Source organism: Danio rerio, chromosome 8, assembly GCF_052040795.2.
Source record: "Danio rerio strain M-AB ecotype USA chromosome 8, GRCz13ab, whole genome shotgun sequence".
NCBI classification, from domain to species: Eukaryota; Metazoa; Chordata; class Actinopteri; order Cypriniformes; family Danionidae; genus Danio; species Danio rerio.
In genome coordinates this window covers 57318302-57337500 of record NC_141028.1, presented here as the reverse complement: position 1 = coordinate 57337500, position 19199 = coordinate 57318302, and the positions used below count along the sequence as shown (strand labels likewise).

General features: G+C 37.0%; 1 protein-coding gene and 1 long non-coding RNA gene across 7 annotated transcripts in view; both read left to right on the top strand.

The window, feature by feature from the left end:
• Positions 1 to 19199, top strand: part of LOC147842882 (uncharacterized) — a 797275-nt gene that overhangs the window by 483011 nt on the left and 295065 nt on the right. The gene's annotated exons all lie outside the window — the stretch shown is intronic.
• agtpbp1 (ATP/GTP binding carboxypeptidase 1) overlaps positions 1 to 19199 on the top strand; it is a 56466-nt gene that overhangs the window by 19099 nt on the left and 18168 nt on the right. For 5 of the 6 annotated variants that reach the window (XM_087263378.1, XM_087263377.1, XM_087263379.1 and 2 more), the window contains 15 exon segments: positions 1594 to 1740; positions 2923 to 3054; positions 3154 to 3247; positions 3364 to 3401; positions 6051 to 6259; positions 6344 to 6521; positions 7879 to 7979; positions 9478 to 9594; positions 10251 to 10741; positions 11450 to 11533; positions 13241 to 13327; positions 13406 to 13554; positions 16955 to 17042; positions 17135 to 17279; positions 18571 to 18721. In XM_087263378.1, the coding sequence (XP_087119504.1) occupies positions 1594 to 1740; positions 2923 to 3054; positions 3154 to 3247; positions 3364 to 3401; positions 6051 to 6259; positions 6344 to 6521; positions 7879 to 7979; positions 9478 to 9594; positions 10251 to 10741; positions 11450 to 11533; positions 13241 to 13327; positions 13406 to 13554; positions 16955 to 17042; positions 17135 to 17279; positions 18571 to 18721 (2211 nt within the window). 6 annotated transcript variants of the gene reach the window in all.

The following is a 19199-nucleotide window of genomic DNA, read 5'->3' as shown; positions in this document are numbered from 1 at the left end:
TTAGGAACAGCAAATAATAACTTGACTTCTAGTTGATCATTTGGTATCAGAAGTGGCTAATATGAAAGGCAAAGGCCTCTAGATTACGCTTATTTACCAAAATAAAATATGATCATGCCTTGATTTTTAATGATTTAAATAAGACAGTAAGGTCTGACCTTGCTTAGACAAAAGTTTTGTCACAGAAATAATGTCCAGTATAGAATATAAAGTCCTGCTGCAGTGGATAAAGAATGAATATTGTTTCCCATGAGCTTGGAGGACTGCATCCATACATCTCTGCAATGACTCAAATCACTGATTAATAAAGTCATCTGGAATACCAAAGAAAAAGCATTCCTGCAGGACTCCCAGAGTTCATCAAGATTCTTTGGATTCATCTTCAATGCCTCCTCCTTCATCTTACCGCAGACATGCTCAATAATGTTCATGTCAGGTGACTGGGCTGGCCAATCCTGCAGCACCTTGACCTTCTTTGCTTTCAGGAACTTTGATGTGGAGGCTGAAATATGAGATGATTTATATATGAGATGAGATATATCCAAATACACATGCTGTGCCCCACATGGTCTAAAACCTGACAGGTGGACAAATCTAAGCTTGTTTTTAATAAAACATATATAAATATGCATATAATAAATAATACTGCTAATAATAATAACATTATACAAAAGCAAATTGTTATAAATAAACTGAAAAAGCCTCCCGAGTTAAAGAAGGCATGAAGGCAGTGGTTTTTAATTTATGTAGGATAGAAAATAATATGTTTGGTAATATTTTAATCCTTTATATTCATATCCTATGTATATCCTATATATGTCCTTAATATTTTATATCTTTTTCATTTGTAAAGATATTTGCGTATTGCTCTACATCTTATGTGTATTAAGCAGTGTGTAAGCGAGGAGCACAACTAACGCGCTCTGTGTTGGACTTTAGACTGGCCTTGTTCTGGCCTATTGAAAAATCTATTATGGTTTCTCAAAAATAGCAACGCGCCAGCAGTGCGCCTTAGAATACCTTCCTTTTTAGACCAGAACGCCTATAGGTGCACATATGATTAGCGCAAATGCATTTGCTGGTTAAACAGCGTGGAGCAAAACCTCAAAACGACTCTTGCGCCAAACTGAAACTAGCAAATAACAATTGCATCGCGCCATATTGCGCTTGGTGTATTATAGGGCCCTAATTGTTTTACGTTTAATGCACTTTAATGTATAAAAACTAATAAGCTAACTTAATTCCTTCATGTTGTCCCACAATTCGATTGTGTGGAACCCAGCATCTTTTACAGTGTATTTGTTTTCTATCTATGGAAGTCAATGGTTACAATTGCTTAGCTTTCTTCATGATATCTTCTTTTGCATTCAACAGAAGAAAGAAACTCGTATGAGGATAAAATGTTTATTTTGGATGAGCTATCTGTTTAATGAACTGGTAATTGCTTTGTTGTTTGTTTTAAATGGCTCTAAGCCTTAAAAAAGACAGCAGAGTCAGCTGAGAAAGGCTGTAATCACTGAACTTCAGTCATAACAATGTGTTTCTGAAGGTCAGAATCTAGCGTAATCTTTCTTTGGCTGTGTTGTGGTATAGGTGGAGGCCGCAGGACTGGCTTGTTCGTGTCTAAAGGAGGAACAGCCATTTTGCTGCAGCTGCTGGTGAGCTCCAGCAAAGACCCTCCGGCCAACGAGGAACTGATGCTTCACATTCATTCTCTACTTGTCAAAGTCGGACCCAAAGGTACAACAAACCCATGCTCACTATAGCTTTCACTAGTGGTGTTATAAATCAGATCATGTTATGGTTTTTGGGTCACGGATCAAACCATTTTTGGATCAGGCTAAAAGGGGAGGAGACAAATGTCATTGGCTTTCCCTTTATTACAATCACCGTAATGCTTGTGTAAACCTGCTGGTCCTATGCCACCCAACCCACTCTGAGCTGGTATTGATCTGGCAACCTTCCGCATGGGAGTTGGATGCTCTAACAAGGGGGCTAAAGACCATGGCCTCTAGCGTCTGTTGCTAGAGCACCTTTAGAGGTCAGAGGAGTGAGGTTTACCTGCACAGCACTTACTAACTAACCTCCGTTACACTAACCCCCTAAACCTCACTCCCATCCGGGTCACGGCACCAATGTAACCCCGCCGCTCCTACGCCACCCAACCCGCTCCGAGCTGGTATCGAACTGGCAACCTTCCGCATGGGAGTCGGATGCTCTAACAAGGGGGCTAAAGACCATGGCCTTTAGCGTCTGTTGCTAGAGCACCTTATGAGGTCAGAGGAGTGAGGTTTACCTGCACAGCACTTTCTAGCTGGCCTCCGTTACACTCAACCCCTAAACCTCATTCCCATCCGGGTCACGGCACCAATGTAACTCCGCCGGTCCTACGCCATTCAACCCGCTCCGAGCTAGTATCAAACTGGCAACCTTCCGCATGGGAGTCGGATGCTCTAACAAGGTGGCTAAAGACCATGGCCTCTATCCTCTGTCGCTAGACTTACTAGCTGGCCTCCGTTACACTTGGAAGTTTTGGTTTTAACAAACGTAATAAAACCTGATAAGCGCATTGGGTAGCACGATCTGTAGTGTGCTGTAGGTGAATTGGGCAAGCTAAATTGGCCATAGTGTAGTATGTGATTAAGTGTGTATGGATGTTTCCCAGTAATAGGTTGCAGCTGGACGGACATCCGCTGCATGAAACATGCAGGATAAGTTGGCGATTCAATCCGCTGTGGCAGCCCCAGATTAATAATGGAACTAAGCCGAATAGAAAATGAATGAAATGAAACAGTATTAATTCTTAAAAACCAACCCAATGCTATAATACATCATGCAAATTAGTTTGAAATTGTTTGATTGCAATGTCAAAAACTACATTGGGCACACGAACAGTTTTCAGCGACATCACTTCCTCTTCAGACAGGAAGTTTGGTGTTAAAGCGCGTCTGAATGGGGCTCTGAATGTGACGCTGAATCTGGCGAAGCACAACCTGCAGAACTACAAGCTGTTGCTGCCATGTCTGCAGGTTCTTCGGGTCTATTCAAGCAACTGTAAGTTCCCATTTGATGTGTTCCGTCGGGAATTTACGATAACGAATATCGGTGCATTATGCTGATTGAAAGAAATTCACTTGCTGTGTTTTCTTTTAGCGGTGAACGCAGTGTCGCTGGGAAAAAGCGGTGCTTTGGAGATCCTGTTTGAAATCGTTGGACCCTTCAGCAAAAAGAGCACCACTCTGCTGAAGTATGTTTCATCTGTTCATTAGATTTCATGCACAATTTGTTTGTTCAGGAAGGAAATTGTGGATTGGTTTTATTTTGTCGTGATCAATTCGATTTATTTGATCTTTTCCAAAACAGGGTGGCGTTGGACACACTGGCAGCATTACTGAAGTCTGGTAAGATATCTCATTGGGTGGTTCTGAGGACCAGATTTTAATACCAATGTCATTGCACAATTTGCATGTCCTCGAAAACCACATAAACAAGTACACTGTAAGAATTGATATGAAAAACTCATGACAACAATTTTTTTTGTTACTTTAACTTATTTTATTAAGTCGTATTTTTAAGTTATACAAGTTTAACTTAATAGTTTTAGTCTGTTTAATTGATATAAAATGTACAAAGCCCCTAAAGTGACAGGCAAAAAAAATAATAGTAATGAATTGAGCAAGACATAAGTATCACATGTGACATAGACATTCATATCACGTGCGCACGACAGACGTGCATATCATATATAAGTTTTACGTACACGCGACATGCGTATCGGATGCACATAACATACGTATCAAGTGCGCATAACATAGTATCATGTGGGCATGACATAGACATACATATTGCGTAAGCAAGACATACGTATCATGTGTATAGCGGAGTATTGTGTGGACGACATGGACATGCATATCGTGTACACACGACATATGTATCGTGTGCGTATGACATAGTTTCACCTGGTCCTGACCTAGACATTAATATCGTGTGCGCATGACATACATATTGCTTGTGCATGACATAGTATCATGTGCGCATGACATAGACATACATATTGCGTAAGAAAGACATACTTATTATGTGCATATCTGAGTATTGTGTGGACGACATAGACATACATATCGTTTACACACGACATATGTATCACGTGCGTATGACATAGTATCACCTGTGCATGACATAGACGTACATATTGTGTGCGCATGACATACATATTGCTTGTGCATGACATAGTATCATGTGCACGTCATAGACATACATAGACATGCGTATTGCATGTGCATGACATAGTATCATGTGTGCACGACATAGACATACATATTGTGTACACACGACATATGTATTGCGTGCGAATGACGTAGTTTCACCTGTGTATGACATAGACATACATTTTGCGTGTGCATGACATAGTATCATGTGTGCATGACATAGACATACATATTGCGTAAGCAAGACATACGTATCATGTGCAAATCGGAGTATTGTGTGGGCGACATAGACATACATATCGCATACACACGGCATATGTATTGTGTGCGTATGACAGTTTCACCTGTGCATGACATAGACATACATATTGTGTGCGCATGACATAGACATACATATTGTGTGCGCATGACATACCTATTGCTTGTGCATGACATAGTTTCATGTGTGCACGACATAGACATACATATCATGTACACACGACATATGTATTGCGTGCGTATGACGTAGTTTCCCCTGTGCATGACATAGACATACATATTGTGTGCGCATGACATACCTATTGCGTGTGCATGACATAGTATCATGTGTGCATGACATAGACATACATATCGCGTACACACGACATATGTATTGCGTGCGTATGACGTAGTTTCACCTGTGCATGACATAGACATACATATTGTGTGCGCATGACATAGACATACATATTGTGTGCGCATGACATACGCATTGCTTGTGCATGACATAGTTTCATGTGTGCACGACATAGACATACATATCGCGTACACACGACATATGTATTGCATGCGTATGACGTAGTTTCACCTGTGCATGACATAGACATACATATTGTGTGCGCATTACATACATATTGCGTGTGCATGACATAGTATCATGTGTGCATGACATAGACATACATATTGTGTGCGCATGACATACATTTTGCGTGTGCATGACATAGTATTATGTGTGCATGACATAGACATACATATTGCATAAGCAAGACATACGTATCCTGTGCAAATCGGAGTATTGTGTGGGCGACATAGACATACATATCGCATACACACGGCATATGTATTGCGTGCGTATGACATAGTTTCACCTGTGCATGACATAGACATAAATATTGTGTGCGCATGACATGCATATTGCTTGTGCATGAGATAGTATCATGTGTGCATATCATAGAAATACAAATTGCATAAGCAATACGTATCATGTGCATAGTGTCTATGTCATGCGCAGGTGATACTATGTCATACACACGCAATACATGTCATGTGTATGAAATATGTATGTCTATGTCATGCGCACATGATACTATGTTATGCACACGCGATACTCATGTCTTGCCTATGTGATATGTACAGTACGTATTGCATGCGCATGACATGGTATTTTGTGTGCACGACATAGGCATACATATCACATGCGCACAACATAGACACATATATTATGTGCCCACTACATAGACATACATATTGCATGCACATGATATACGTATTTTATGCAAATGACATAGTATTGCGTGCGGACGACATAAACATACATAGCGCATGTGCACGAAATGCATATCGTGTACGCATGACTAAGTATCGCGTACCCACGACATAGACATACATATTATATGAACACGACATATGTATCATATGCTTGCAATATTGACATTGACGTGCGCACACGAAACGGCCAAACTGTTTGTTTTTTTGCAGTACACACACACACACACACACACACACACACACACACACACACACACACACACATAAACATTCAGTGTCACTAATGCAAACATATTCTTGCAGTAGCGTTCATGACATCGTCTGTGTTTTCCTCAGGAATGAATGCCCGTCGGGCGGTGGACAGAGGATATCTGCCTACGCTGCTCGCAATCTACCAAGACTGGCACCGAAACGACACACGCCACCGCCACGTGATCATCCGCAAGAGCATTCTGGGATGCATCAAAAACATCACCAACATTAAGCTCGGCAGAAAGGCCTTCATAGAAGCCAGTGGCATGAGGATCCTTTATAACACATCCACAGTAAAAGACACTTGCTATTATTTTCACTTTCGGTTTAGAAAGGCATGACTAGAGTATAAAGATGTGGTATTGTGATGTGTTCAGGAGTGCCTGCCCGTCCGGACACTAGATCCGCTGGTCAACACCTCCAGCTTGATTATGAGAAAGTGCTTTCCAAAGAACCGCCTACCACTGCCTACTATTAAAAGTGTCTTTCTGTACCCGCTTCCACACATACCGGCTGGGGGACCAGTGGCGCAGCTGTACAACCAGCCGCCCGGAGGTAACACACAGACACACTCTGTGTGGTAGTTGTAGGTCATGATACTCCATGATAATAATAATAACTAGTTGTCTTGGCTTGGTCAAAATTAAATCTAAATCATAAATCACTATTAATCTTTTATTTTTGGTGTTATTGTGATTTATCATTCAGTTATCAGTGGGTATAAAGGAATATAGACCCAGTCATTGGAAAAAAAAAATCTTAATTTAATTTAATTTTAAGATAAAATCATTTAATTGTTTTTGTTTTGATTTGATTTGTTTTTATTTTTTATTTTTGTTTTGTTTTTTTTTGTTTTGTTTTGATATGTTTTATTTCATTTATTTATTTTTTTGTTTTTTGTTTTGTTTTATATTTTTTATTTTATATGTTTTGTTTTTGTTTTGTTTGTTTTTTTTTTTTGTTTTTTTAATATGTTTTGTTTTAGTCACAATTACAAATTGCAAATGTGCGTGTCTGGTGTGTGTTACTTTCAACTATCATGTGCACGCCGAGTCGCAGCACATTCAGTGTGCGACCCCCTTTAGACCCCAAATTTAATGTTTTTTTTTTTCTTTCTGTTTTGTTTTGTTTTATTGTTTTGTTTTTTATGTTTTGTTTTTGTTTTATTGTTTTGTTTTTGTTGTTTTGATTTTGTTTTTTGTTCTGTTTTGTTCAGTTTTTGTTTTATTTTTAAGTTTTGTTTTTTGTTTTATATTTTTGTTTAATTTATTTATTTTATTTTTTTTTTGCTTTTTTATATTTATTGTTTTTGATTTTCCAGTCTTATATTATGTTCTTGGTCAATTTAAGTTTGTACAATAAATCATCTTTATTTATTTACTTTTGTTTGTATGTTTTAACAATTTTTGGATTTAGGACCATGAAGATGCACTCAAAGTTTCAACTCTCATGTGTTGAAAAACCGCTGTACTACAGGGTGGGCCATTTATAGGAACACACCTGAATAAACTTATTGGGAATTTTGCAAGAAAAACAATGGTGTGCTTGGATTTAACGTAACATAATTTTTTATGAGTTATTTACAAGCCCCCTCACATATACTAATGTGCCACAAACTGGATGTTAATATCACCAACCATTCCCATTTTATTAAGGTGTATCTATATAAATGGCCCACCCTGTGTATTAAATCATATTATAATTATAAATATTATAGTCTAGTTTTGCAAGTACATTAAACACACTAGTTTTCTGTTTTAAAGCAGCTTCTTACAATCAAAACTAACAAAACCACAAAGTCATTAGTCATTGTTTAGTTATTTTATGGTGAGTGGTATAAACTAATTTAAAGAAAGAAAGCTTTCATGAGTAGCGTCAGTGCTAATAGATCTGTGTGTGTTTTTTGTGGAAGTGGACGATGTCGTCGATGAAAGCGATGAGAATGAAGCCACAGAAGTCGACACCGAAAATGACACTGAAAATGAAGAGGATGACACCGGTCACAAAACACAAGTACAGTGATTTTATTCTACAAAACACTCTAATCAGCTGGTGTAGTTTTTTTACTGTTATCATTATTTAGAAAACGGTGTGATTAAAGGAGAAATTAAATAAATAAATAGATAAACAAACAAACAAATAAATAAACACACAAATTAATAAACAAATAACTATAGACTAAAAGATTAATAGAAACATAGATTTATAAATAAATAAAATAAATAAATAAATAAATAGACAAATGGATTAATAGACACAGAAAAATACATAGATAAATAGATAAATAAATTAATTAATTACATAAATGAACAAATAAATAAATAGACAAGTAGATTAATAGACACATAGACACAGATAGATAGATAGATAGATAGATAGATAGATAGATAGATAGATAGATAGATAGATAGATAGATAGATAGGTAGATAGATAGATAGATAGATAGATAGATAGATAGATAGATAGATAGATAGATAGATAGATAGATAGATAGATAGATAGATAGATAGATAGATAGATAGATAGATAGAGAGACAGACAGACAGACAGACAGACAGACAGACATCGGATGGATGGATGGATGGATGGATGAATGGATGGATGTATCGATGGATAGATAGATCGATAGATCGATAGATCGATAGATAGATAGATAGATAGATAGATAGATAGATAGATAGATAGATAGATAGATAGATAGATAGATACGGACAGACGGATGGACGGACGGACGGACGGATGGATGGACGGACGGATGGGTGGAAGGACGGATGGATGGAAGGACGGACAGATAGATAGATTAATTAAGTAAACAAATAAATAGACAAATAGTTTAATAGATAGATAAATAAATAAATAAATTGACAAACAAATAAATAAACAGATTAATAGACACAAATAAATAAATAAATAAATAAATGGCTGCATCTCAAATAAAAAAAACACTGTTTCTATAAATAAAATGAAGCCTTTCGACCACACAGGAGTTTTCATTGGCATTGTTAATGGTAATTTCATAATTCTCTTCATTTATCATATTTTTTTTCTCATAGTAATTATAATCAGAATTTTTTCATGATTTTACATATGAAAGTACAACAAAAATGAGAAAGAATAACTTAGTTTAAAGTCATTTATTTGCTGTATTTTTAACTAGCCTTAATTTCTATGTTCTAAATTACATGATATTATATTTATTTTAGATTTTAGTCAACATTTTAGTCATGCACATCTTTTATATGCTTTTATTTCAGTTTTAACTTAAACTGAAGCTTAGTTTCATCCAAAATTACTTCAAGTATTTATTTCAATCAGTTTTTAAGTCAAATCTTTTATTTTAGTGTATCTTTTATTTGATGGGACAGTAGTGAACAGACCTGTTCTCTGTCAGTGAACACAATCCTATTCAATGACTCTTGTCTCTACTCAATGACATGCCTGATATTAGTAAAAGAGCGATCAGAGTTCTGGAAAACTGAGTTTGTATCTGAGGTTTGTTTTGCGCTGCAGAATGATGACATAGAGACGGATATCAACAAACTAAGACCCAAGCAGATGAACACACGACCCTTTGAAGAGCTCCGAGTCTACGAGCATTTCTGTCGGGAATTCACTGAAACTTTTCAGGTGAGGACTCTTCTGATTCACAATGTGAAATGAAACTAAGAATTTGAAAAATAAAGACTGTAAAATATAAAAAATATATACTGTAATATAATAAGATACTGAAAAAATATACTTAAAAAATATATACTCAATATTCTGTTGACGTCAAAATTATTAGCACTCCTGCGAAATTTTAATTCGTTTTCAAATATTTCCCAAATGATGTTTAACAGAGCCAGGAATTTTTCACAGTAATTCCTATAATATTTTTTCTTCCGGAGAAAGTCTTATTTGGTTTATTTCGGCTAGAATAAAAGCAGTTTTTAATTTTTTTTTAAACCATTTCATGGTGAAAATTATAAGCCCCCTTAAGCAATAATTTTTTTCCATAGTCTACAGAACAAACCATCGTTATACAACGACTTGCCTAATTACCCTAACCTGTCTAGTTAAAGGTGTAGTATGTGATCTGTGGACATGATTATACACGTTAATACAGAGACATGATAAAACGTCAAGCCTGTCAAACAATTGCGGTGGGTGAGGATTACTGCACTGTTACGTCACCTGTCATTTCAATATGCGCATTAAACCGAGAAGGTCATACCGAACATGGTTCGATATTATGTTGAGTATTGCGACATCCCAAGTGATCCCCATTACGCTTTTGTTCTCAGGATATTGACTTTGAAGACTCCATTTCTGCCATTCCTCCATCAAGAGTCAACTCAGAGCATCACCGTCCCATCATCATTCCCACCACACAGTCCTCACCGGGACTTCAAAACAGACGTCCGCTCCGGGAAAGCGCCCTGCCCCTAAAGCCTGAACAATCTCCTCTGGAGCTGGACAGCATCTCCATAGCCAAGAGGCCGGACGGCAGAGCAGACGCTGATCTGGTGTGCAGTTTAGGTCATCTGATTCTGGACGCTGCTGTGAATGGAGGCTCTGTGGACGGATGTCAGGATGACGGCGGTGAACAGTCGGTGCTGGAAGTGCCGGATACCGCAGCACTGTTGCCGCTACATGACCCGGAGCTTTATTTGGAGATGGTGAAGAGCACGCGATCAGTTCCTGGGTACACAGAGGTGGCATATCCAGATTACTTTGGCCATGTGGCGCTCAACCTCCGGGAGCCAATTCTGGAGAGGGTTTATGGTGTGCAGAGGTAATACACGTGTGTTTTTATTGCCTGTTCGATGTGAAATGCTGTACCTAAGAAATTAAATTTTCTGATCCACGCCAAAACAATTAGTCTGAGATCACTAGAGTGACTAGAGTGGTTGAAACGCCTAAATGGATCAACAATTTAACCGACTTTACCTCATACTTCAGTTTCTCATCAAATCTTCTGACCAATCAAATGCTCTCTAGTGTCTGACATGCCCCGCCCCCTTTAAGGCACTTCTCATTTGCTTTTCAATTGATGTGCTTGAGCTCAACCACTCTCACTGGAAGAGCTGTGATAAAAACAACGCTATTGGCTGTCTTTTAAAAGGGGAGGAGCTACACACCTCAATGTTAAATATTAATGACGCTGTTTAAAAATGAGTAATTACACTTAATATGAGACGTTTAATGACAAATACAGTTTGTTTTACTAAAAAACGCCACCAGAAAAATATTCCCTACACAAACATCGATAGCAGAGATACGTATGAGATCCTTTTGAGGTATGATGCAGTTTTGATGCTTATAATGCTTATTTTAAGTTATCAACATCTCCTGGTCACTCTGTGCTTGATTTGGCAAAATATGTTGGTTACAATCTCTCATCTTGTGCTTCATCATGGTAAAAAAGAAAGACACAATGATGGATAAATGATGACAGAATTAAAATTTCTGAACAAACTGTTTTGTTATTTTTTTTTAACAGAACTAAGATCTTCCAGGACATCGAGAGGCTCATTCACTCCAGTGACATCCTGGATAAAGTCGTTTATGACTTAGACAATCAGAGGTCAGCGTGCACTTTCAACAAATATATAGTGTGAATGTAACACCACAATGAGCTTAACCTATTTGGTTGATGTATATTTATTATATAAATGTATATTTAGTTTAATATTTATGCATTTTGGTTAAAAAAAACACTAGTGGAGGGGAAGAATTTTCATTACAGTGTTTTAACTTGTAACAATATCCGTTGCACATTACAGTAATGCATCATGTATAATAATGTCCAACAATAACAAACTACTATTATGGTTGTCTTTGTTTTTATTAATATATTAGCAAATGAATGATTGATTATGATTATTTATTTTTAATTATATTTTTATTTGACTTAATTTTATTTTCAAAAATTTGTATTTTATTTTCAAACGATTTTATTTAGTTTTATTTTCAATCATTTTATTTTATTTGCAAACATTTTAATTTAGTTTTATTTTCAATCATTTATATTTTATTTTCAAACATTTTTGTTTTTTTTCAAACATATTTATTTCATTTTCAAACATTTTTATTTTATTTTTAAGCATTTTTATTTTATTTTCAAAAAATTATATTTTATTTTATTTTCAAACATTTTTAATTTTATTTTCAAACATTTAAAAAAACTATTTTATTTTATTTTCAAACATTTTTTTTAATTTTATTTTCAAACATTTTTATTTTATTTTCAAATATTTTTATTTTATTTTCAAACATTTTCATTTCATTTTCAAACATTTTTATTTCATTTTCAAACATTTTTATTTTATTTTCAAACATATTTATTTCATTTTCAAACATTTTTATTTTATTTTTAAGCATTTTTATTTTATTTTCAAAAAATTATATTTTATTTTATTTTCAAACATTTTTAATTTTATTTTCAAACATTTAAAAAAACTATTTTATTTTATTTTCAAACATTTTTTTTTATTTTATTTTCAAACATTTTTATTTTATTTTCAAATATTTTTATTTTATTTTCAAACATTTTCATTTCATTTTCAAACATTTTTATTTCATTTTCAAACATTTTTATTTTATTTTCAAACATTTTTATTTTATTTTCAAACATATTTATTTCATTTTCAAACATTTTTATTTTATTTTTAAGCATTTTTATTTTATTTTCAAAAAATTATATTTTATTTTATTTTCAAACATTTTTAATTTTATTTTCAAACATTTAAAAAAATTATTTTATTTTATTTTCAAACATTTTTATTTTATATTATTTTCAAACATTTTTATTTTATTTTCAAATATTTTTATTTTATTTTCAAACATTTTCATTTCATTTTCAAACATTTTTATTTCATTTTCAAACATTTTTATTTTATTTTCAAACATTTTTATTTTATTTTCAAACATATTTATTTTCTTAAATTTTTTCCAAAGAATCAATTCCCCATCAAAAAGCTGCATTTTGCGCACTTGTAAAAAAATACTGCTTTATTGCATCAAATGAAATACATCCTCTATATTTCCACACCAGTATATGTCTATCTGCTATATATCAACTCTAACCCTAGAGTAATCGCACATATCTGTTTCTTAAAATGGGAGGATATAATAAATGTTCATATGTTTTGACCATCACATATAAGAAAGAGACAGTAACAACTGGATTTTTTAAATTTGTTTTGAGCACACCAAGGCACTTTTCTTTTATTACTCTGAGTTATGAAATAGGTGAATCATCGGTGTAAACATCTTAATGAAACTCTTTCAGTTCTCCACTTACCGACAACGGGGAATCTCTGAAGTTCAACTCTAAATTCGAGTCTGGAAACCTACGGAAAGCGATACAAGTCAGGAAGTATGTGCAGAATTGGACGTTTTGTGCTTTTATTTGTAGTGGGAATCTGCTTTTATTAAAATTGGTGTCTGTCTGCAGGTTTGAGTATGACTTGATCCTGAACTCTGATATCAATAGTAATCACTATCACCAGTGGTTTTATTTTGAGGTGGGAAATATGCGTCCAGGAGTTCGCTATCGATTCAACATAATCAATTGTGAGAAGTCCAACAGCCAGTTCAATTATGGTGGGTCTTTTCAATTATGATAGCCATTACCTTTAAATAAGATGCATCCGAAAAGTATTCTTAGCGCTTCACTTTTTCCACATTTTTGTCTGTTACAGCCTTATTCCAAAAGGGATTAAATTAATTTATTTCCTCCAAATTCTACATACAATACTCCATAATGACAATGATAAAAGAGTTTTTGAAATTGTTGCAAATTTATTAATAATAAAAAACCTGAAAGATCACATGTACATTAGTATTGACAGCCTTTGACGTGAAGCTCTAAATTAAGCTCAGGTACATTCTGATTCCACTGATCATTCTTGAGATGTTTCAGCAGTTTAATTGGAGTTCACCTGGGGTAAACTCAGTTGATTGGACATGTTTTGAAAAGGCATACATAAGGTCCCAGGGTTGACAGTGCATGTCATAGCACAAACCAAGCACAAAGACAAAGGAATTGTCTGTAGACCTCCGAGACAGGATTATCTCAAGGCACAAGGCTGGGGAAGGTTACAGATAAATTTCTGCTGCTCTGAAAGTTAAAATGAGCACAGCGGCCTCCATCATCCGTGAGTGGTAGATGTTTGAAACTACCAGGACTCTTCCTAGAGCTGGCCGGCCATCTAAGCTGAGTGATCAGGGGAGAAGGGCCTTAGTCAGGGAGGTGATCAATAACCTGATGGTCACTTTGTCTGAGCTCCAGCGTTCTTCTGTGGAGAGAGGAGAACCTTACAGAAGGACAACCATCTGTGCAGCAATCCACCAATCAGACCTGTATAGTAGAGTGGGCAGACTGAAGCCACTCCTCGTCTGGAATTTGCCAGACCATAACAAACTAAATTCTCTGGTCTGATGAGACTAAAATTGAACTCTTTGGAGTGAATGCTACAGTAGGTGTTGTGTTTGGAGAAAAGCAGGCAGCGCTCACCACCAGGCTAACACCATCCCTACAGTGAAGCATGATGGTGGCAGCATCATGCTGTGAGGATGTTTTCAGCAGCAGGAACTGGAAGAGTAGTCAGGATAGGGGAAAGATGAATGCAGCAATGTACAGAGACATCCTGAATGAAAACCTGCTTCAGAGTGCTCTTGACCTCAGACTGGGGCGACGGTTCATCTTCCAGCAGAACAGTGACCCAAAGCACACCACCAAAATATCAATGGAGTGGCTTCACAACAACTCTGTGAATGTCCTTGACTGGCACAGCCAGAGCCCAGACCTAAATCCTATTGAACATCTCTGGAGAGATCTGAAAATGGCAGTACACCGTCACTTCCCATCCAACCTGATAGAACTTGAGAGGTACAGCAAGGAGGAATGGGCAAAAATTCCCAAAGACAGGTGTGCCCAGCTTGTGGCTTCATATTCAGAAAGACTCGAGGCTGTAATCGCTGCCAAAGCTGCATCAACAAAGTATTGAGCAAAGGCTGTGAATACTGATGCACGTGATCTTTCAGCTTTTTTTATTTGTAATAAATTTGCAATAAATTTGCAAGATTTTTTTGCAAGAATTTCAAAAACTCTTTTTCCACAGTCATTATGGAGTATCGTGTGTAGAATTTTGAAGAAATAAATGAATTTAATCCATTTTAGAATAAGGCTGTAACATAAACAAATGTGAAAAAAGTTATGTGCTATGAATACTTTCCGAATGCCCTGTATTATTACTGTATATGTGCTATTATTAGTGATAGAGTTGTGCTAGAAGCCATTTTGTATATATGTGCCTATATAGAATATTTTGTACATTTATTTAGTTACTTACATACATTTGGTTAACCCATCTATGTTTGAAGCTCTCAGTATGGCCATGTGCTTGTACCAAACTCATATCATGCAGCTAATTATCTGTATGTTCATTCATTCATTCATTTTCTTTTCAGCTTAGTCCCTTTATTAATCTGGGGTCGCCATAGTGGAATGAACCGCCAACTTATCCAGCATATGTTTTACCCATCTGCAACCCATCACTGGGAAACACCTATACACTCTTAGGGTGCTTTCACACCTACACTTTTGTTTCGGAACGTGTCTCGATTACCCAGTTAGCGCGGTTCGTTTGGCATATGTGAACAGGGCAATCGCGCTCTGTTCCGCGCCAAAGTAATCGCTCTGAGATCGCTTGAATGAGGTGGTCTCGACTCGATTGAAACGAACCCTGGAGCGGTTCGATTACAGTGAGAAAGCGATCCGATCCGAGCGCGGTTATATCACAGTGTTTTATGGATATGTAATAGGCTTACGGCTATATGAAGAGAGAATTATGAGTATGGCGGGAAGATTCGCGAGTCTCCGGATGCCCGCAAACGAGTGATGATCTCCCAGTAATCTTGCGACTCCCTCCCGGTCCTCAAATAGGCATCGTCGCGCACCCTTCTCACCCCTCCCCACTGCATCTCTCCTCAGACACATCGCGCGCGCTCACCCTGTCAATCACCATCAAACCACCACCACCTCTCCTGACAGGTGAGCGGGACGCTGCAAAATAAACCCTGACACTCCGACCAATGTGAGAAGAGTTTACTCGCACGTGACTTGTTTTAGCTCTTTTGATCCGATTAGAAACTTTGCAGTGTGAAAGCGAACCGCTCCAAGAGCAAAGAGCAACAATGTAACAATTGTAATCTCTGTTTCGGAACAACTGAATCGATTCACAGGTGTGAAAGCACCCTTACATTCACACACATATGCCCAATTCACCTGTACCGCATGTCTATGAACTTGTGGGGGAACCCAGAGGAAACCCAATCGAACATGAGGAGAACATGCAAACTCCACACAGAAACTGACCCAGCCCAGGCTCGAGCCAGCGACCTTTTTGCTGTCAGGCAAACGTGCTACCCACTGCGCCACCGTGCAGGCCACTCTGTATATTCAGATTTTAATTATATGACACCTTTAAAGTACACATGAAATCAAACCTAGCCATATTGATTTTGTTAGCTCACATTGCTAGTTTTGTGGTGAACAATTCATCTGTGCATGTCATTAAAAAAAATAATAGTTTGCTCTTGCAATCTTGAATTGAAGTCTGATGCACTCCCTGTTTGTTTTCAGTTAAATTCTCAGATAAGGTCTGTCTGAGGTTATGGGCGTGGCTAACATACCTAATCACGCCCCTCCTACTGTCAGTTTTAACAACAAACAGAAATAGTGAGCTGGAGGAGGAGTCTGTTAAGTTGTAATAATTCTCCCCAGACCCTTTTCACAATTTTTCTGAACGAAATGCCATCTTTACTATATCCAATCAGCTCACAGTAGAAAAAACAAGCCACGCCCACTTTTCTCTCATTTAATATTCCCTTTCTCCGTGTCACAATCCGGAAAATTTGGCTTCCGGTTCATATGGACTTTAAGTTAGTCAGCTATTTACATACATTTGGCTAACCTATCTATACCTTTCTTGTCTGACAGGTATGCAGGTGATCATGTACTCGGTACAGGAGGCCATCAACGGCAGCCCTCATTGGGTTAGAACTGGATCAGACATCTGCTATTACAAGTAAAGAGCAAGTCGTACAGTGATTTATGGGTTGGTTTATGCTCTGAAAAGTTACAGTTTTGCAGAAATCCTGTCTGTTTTTGTCCACCCAGGAATCATTTCGCACGAAGCTCCATTGCAGCCGGAGGTCAAAAGGGCAAATCGTACTTCACCATGACCTTCACTGTGACCTTTCAGCATAAAGATGACGTTTGCTACTTTGCCTATCATTACCCTTACACCTACTCAATGCTGAAGGTACTGTACAAAATACATCTATCTATCTATCTATCTATCTATCTATCTATCTATCTATCTATCTATCTATCTATCTATCTATCTATCTATCCATCTATCCATCTATCCATCTATCCATCCATCCATCCATCCATCCGATGTCTGTCTGTCTATCCATCCATCCATCCATCCGATATCTGTCTGTTTGTCTGCCTATCTGTCTGCCTATCTGTCTGTCTGTCTGTCTGTCTGTCTATCGATCGATCTATCTATCCATCCATCCATCCATCCATCCATCCATCCATCCATCCATCCATCCATCCATCCATTCATCCATCCATCCATCCATCCATCCATCCATCCAATGTCTGTCTGTCTGTCCATCCATCCATCCATCATCCATCCATCTGATGTCTGTCTGTCTATCCATCCATCCATCCATCCATCTGATTTCTATCTGTCTGTCTATCCATCCATCCATCCATCCATCCATCCATCCATCCATGTCGGTCTGTGTGTCTGTCTGTCTGTCTGTCTGTCTGTCTGTCTGTCTATCCATCCATCCATCCATCCATCCATCCATCCGATGTCTGTCTGTCCATCCATCCATCCGTCCATCCATCCATCCATCCATTCATCCATTCATCCGATGTCTGTCTGTCTGTCTGTCTATCTATCCATCCATCCATCCGATGTCTGTCTGTCTGTCTGTCTGTCTGTCTGTCTGTCTGTCCGTCCATCCATCCATCCATCCATCCATCCATCCGATGTCTGTCTGTCTGTCTGCCGATCTGTCTGTCTGCCTATCTATCTATCTATCTATCTATCTATCTATCTATCTATCTATCTATCTATCTATCTATCTATCTATCTATCTATCTATCTATCTATCTATCTATCTATCTATCTATCTATCTATCTATCTATCTATCTATCTATCCTTTAAACAAATTCAATAAAATAGCAGCACCTTTGACAACGAAATCCAAATATTTAAACAACCTACTTACAAAAATAGTTTAAATAACACAAATCTCAAAATTAACTAAATTAGTTTGAATAGTATCCCATGACTCGCCTGCATCTGTGATTTGCTGGTAATAATACAATACGTAGTTTTGACTACTTAGTATTCCACTTCGATCACTTCAAATTGTGTCTGATTTACATTACCTTAGCATTTAGCATCAGAGCTGCTTGACTAGTAGTTGATTTTATTATTATTATTATTTAAATGCCATCATAGCTTTTTATCTTATGTAGTAGGATGTAACATAGGATTCCGTTTTAAATGGGTTTTTCTTTCATTTAGATGCATCTCCAGAAGTTGAGTGCTCTGTGCACACCCGAGATCTACTACAGGCAGGAGGATCTGTGTGAAACACTGGGAGGAAACGGCTGCCCACTGCTCACCATCACAGCCATGCCAGAATCCTCCAGCGATGAACACATCAGCCAGTTCAGTATGTAACCTACACATGCAGAGAGCTACCGTAGTGACAAACAAACAACGCCACCATGCAGTTCAAAGAATCTGCTTTCAGTTTTAAAGGGCACCTATTATCCAAAAATCACTTTTATAAGGGGCTTAAACAAAGTTGTGTGGCCAAAGTGTGTGAAAATAGCCAGCTTCTAATGGTAAAAATGCATTCATTCTATTTTTATAATCACACTTCATAAAAAACAGTCTCTCTTTGTACGTATCGTCAGAGGAGGAAAGCCCTGCCTATTAGTAACCATCTCTCCCTCATTAGCATAGACAGCCCTGAGTGAGAAGCATTAGAGTTTGAAATCTGCTGCATAGCTCCGCCCTCTTTTCAAAAGAGCACATTTGAATTTAAAGCGACAGTCACCAAACAGCATAATTCAGATCAAAGCCTATTAGGGGGAGTTTCAAAGTTTTAAAACATTATTTTTGTGGTGTTTTGAGCCGGAACTTTT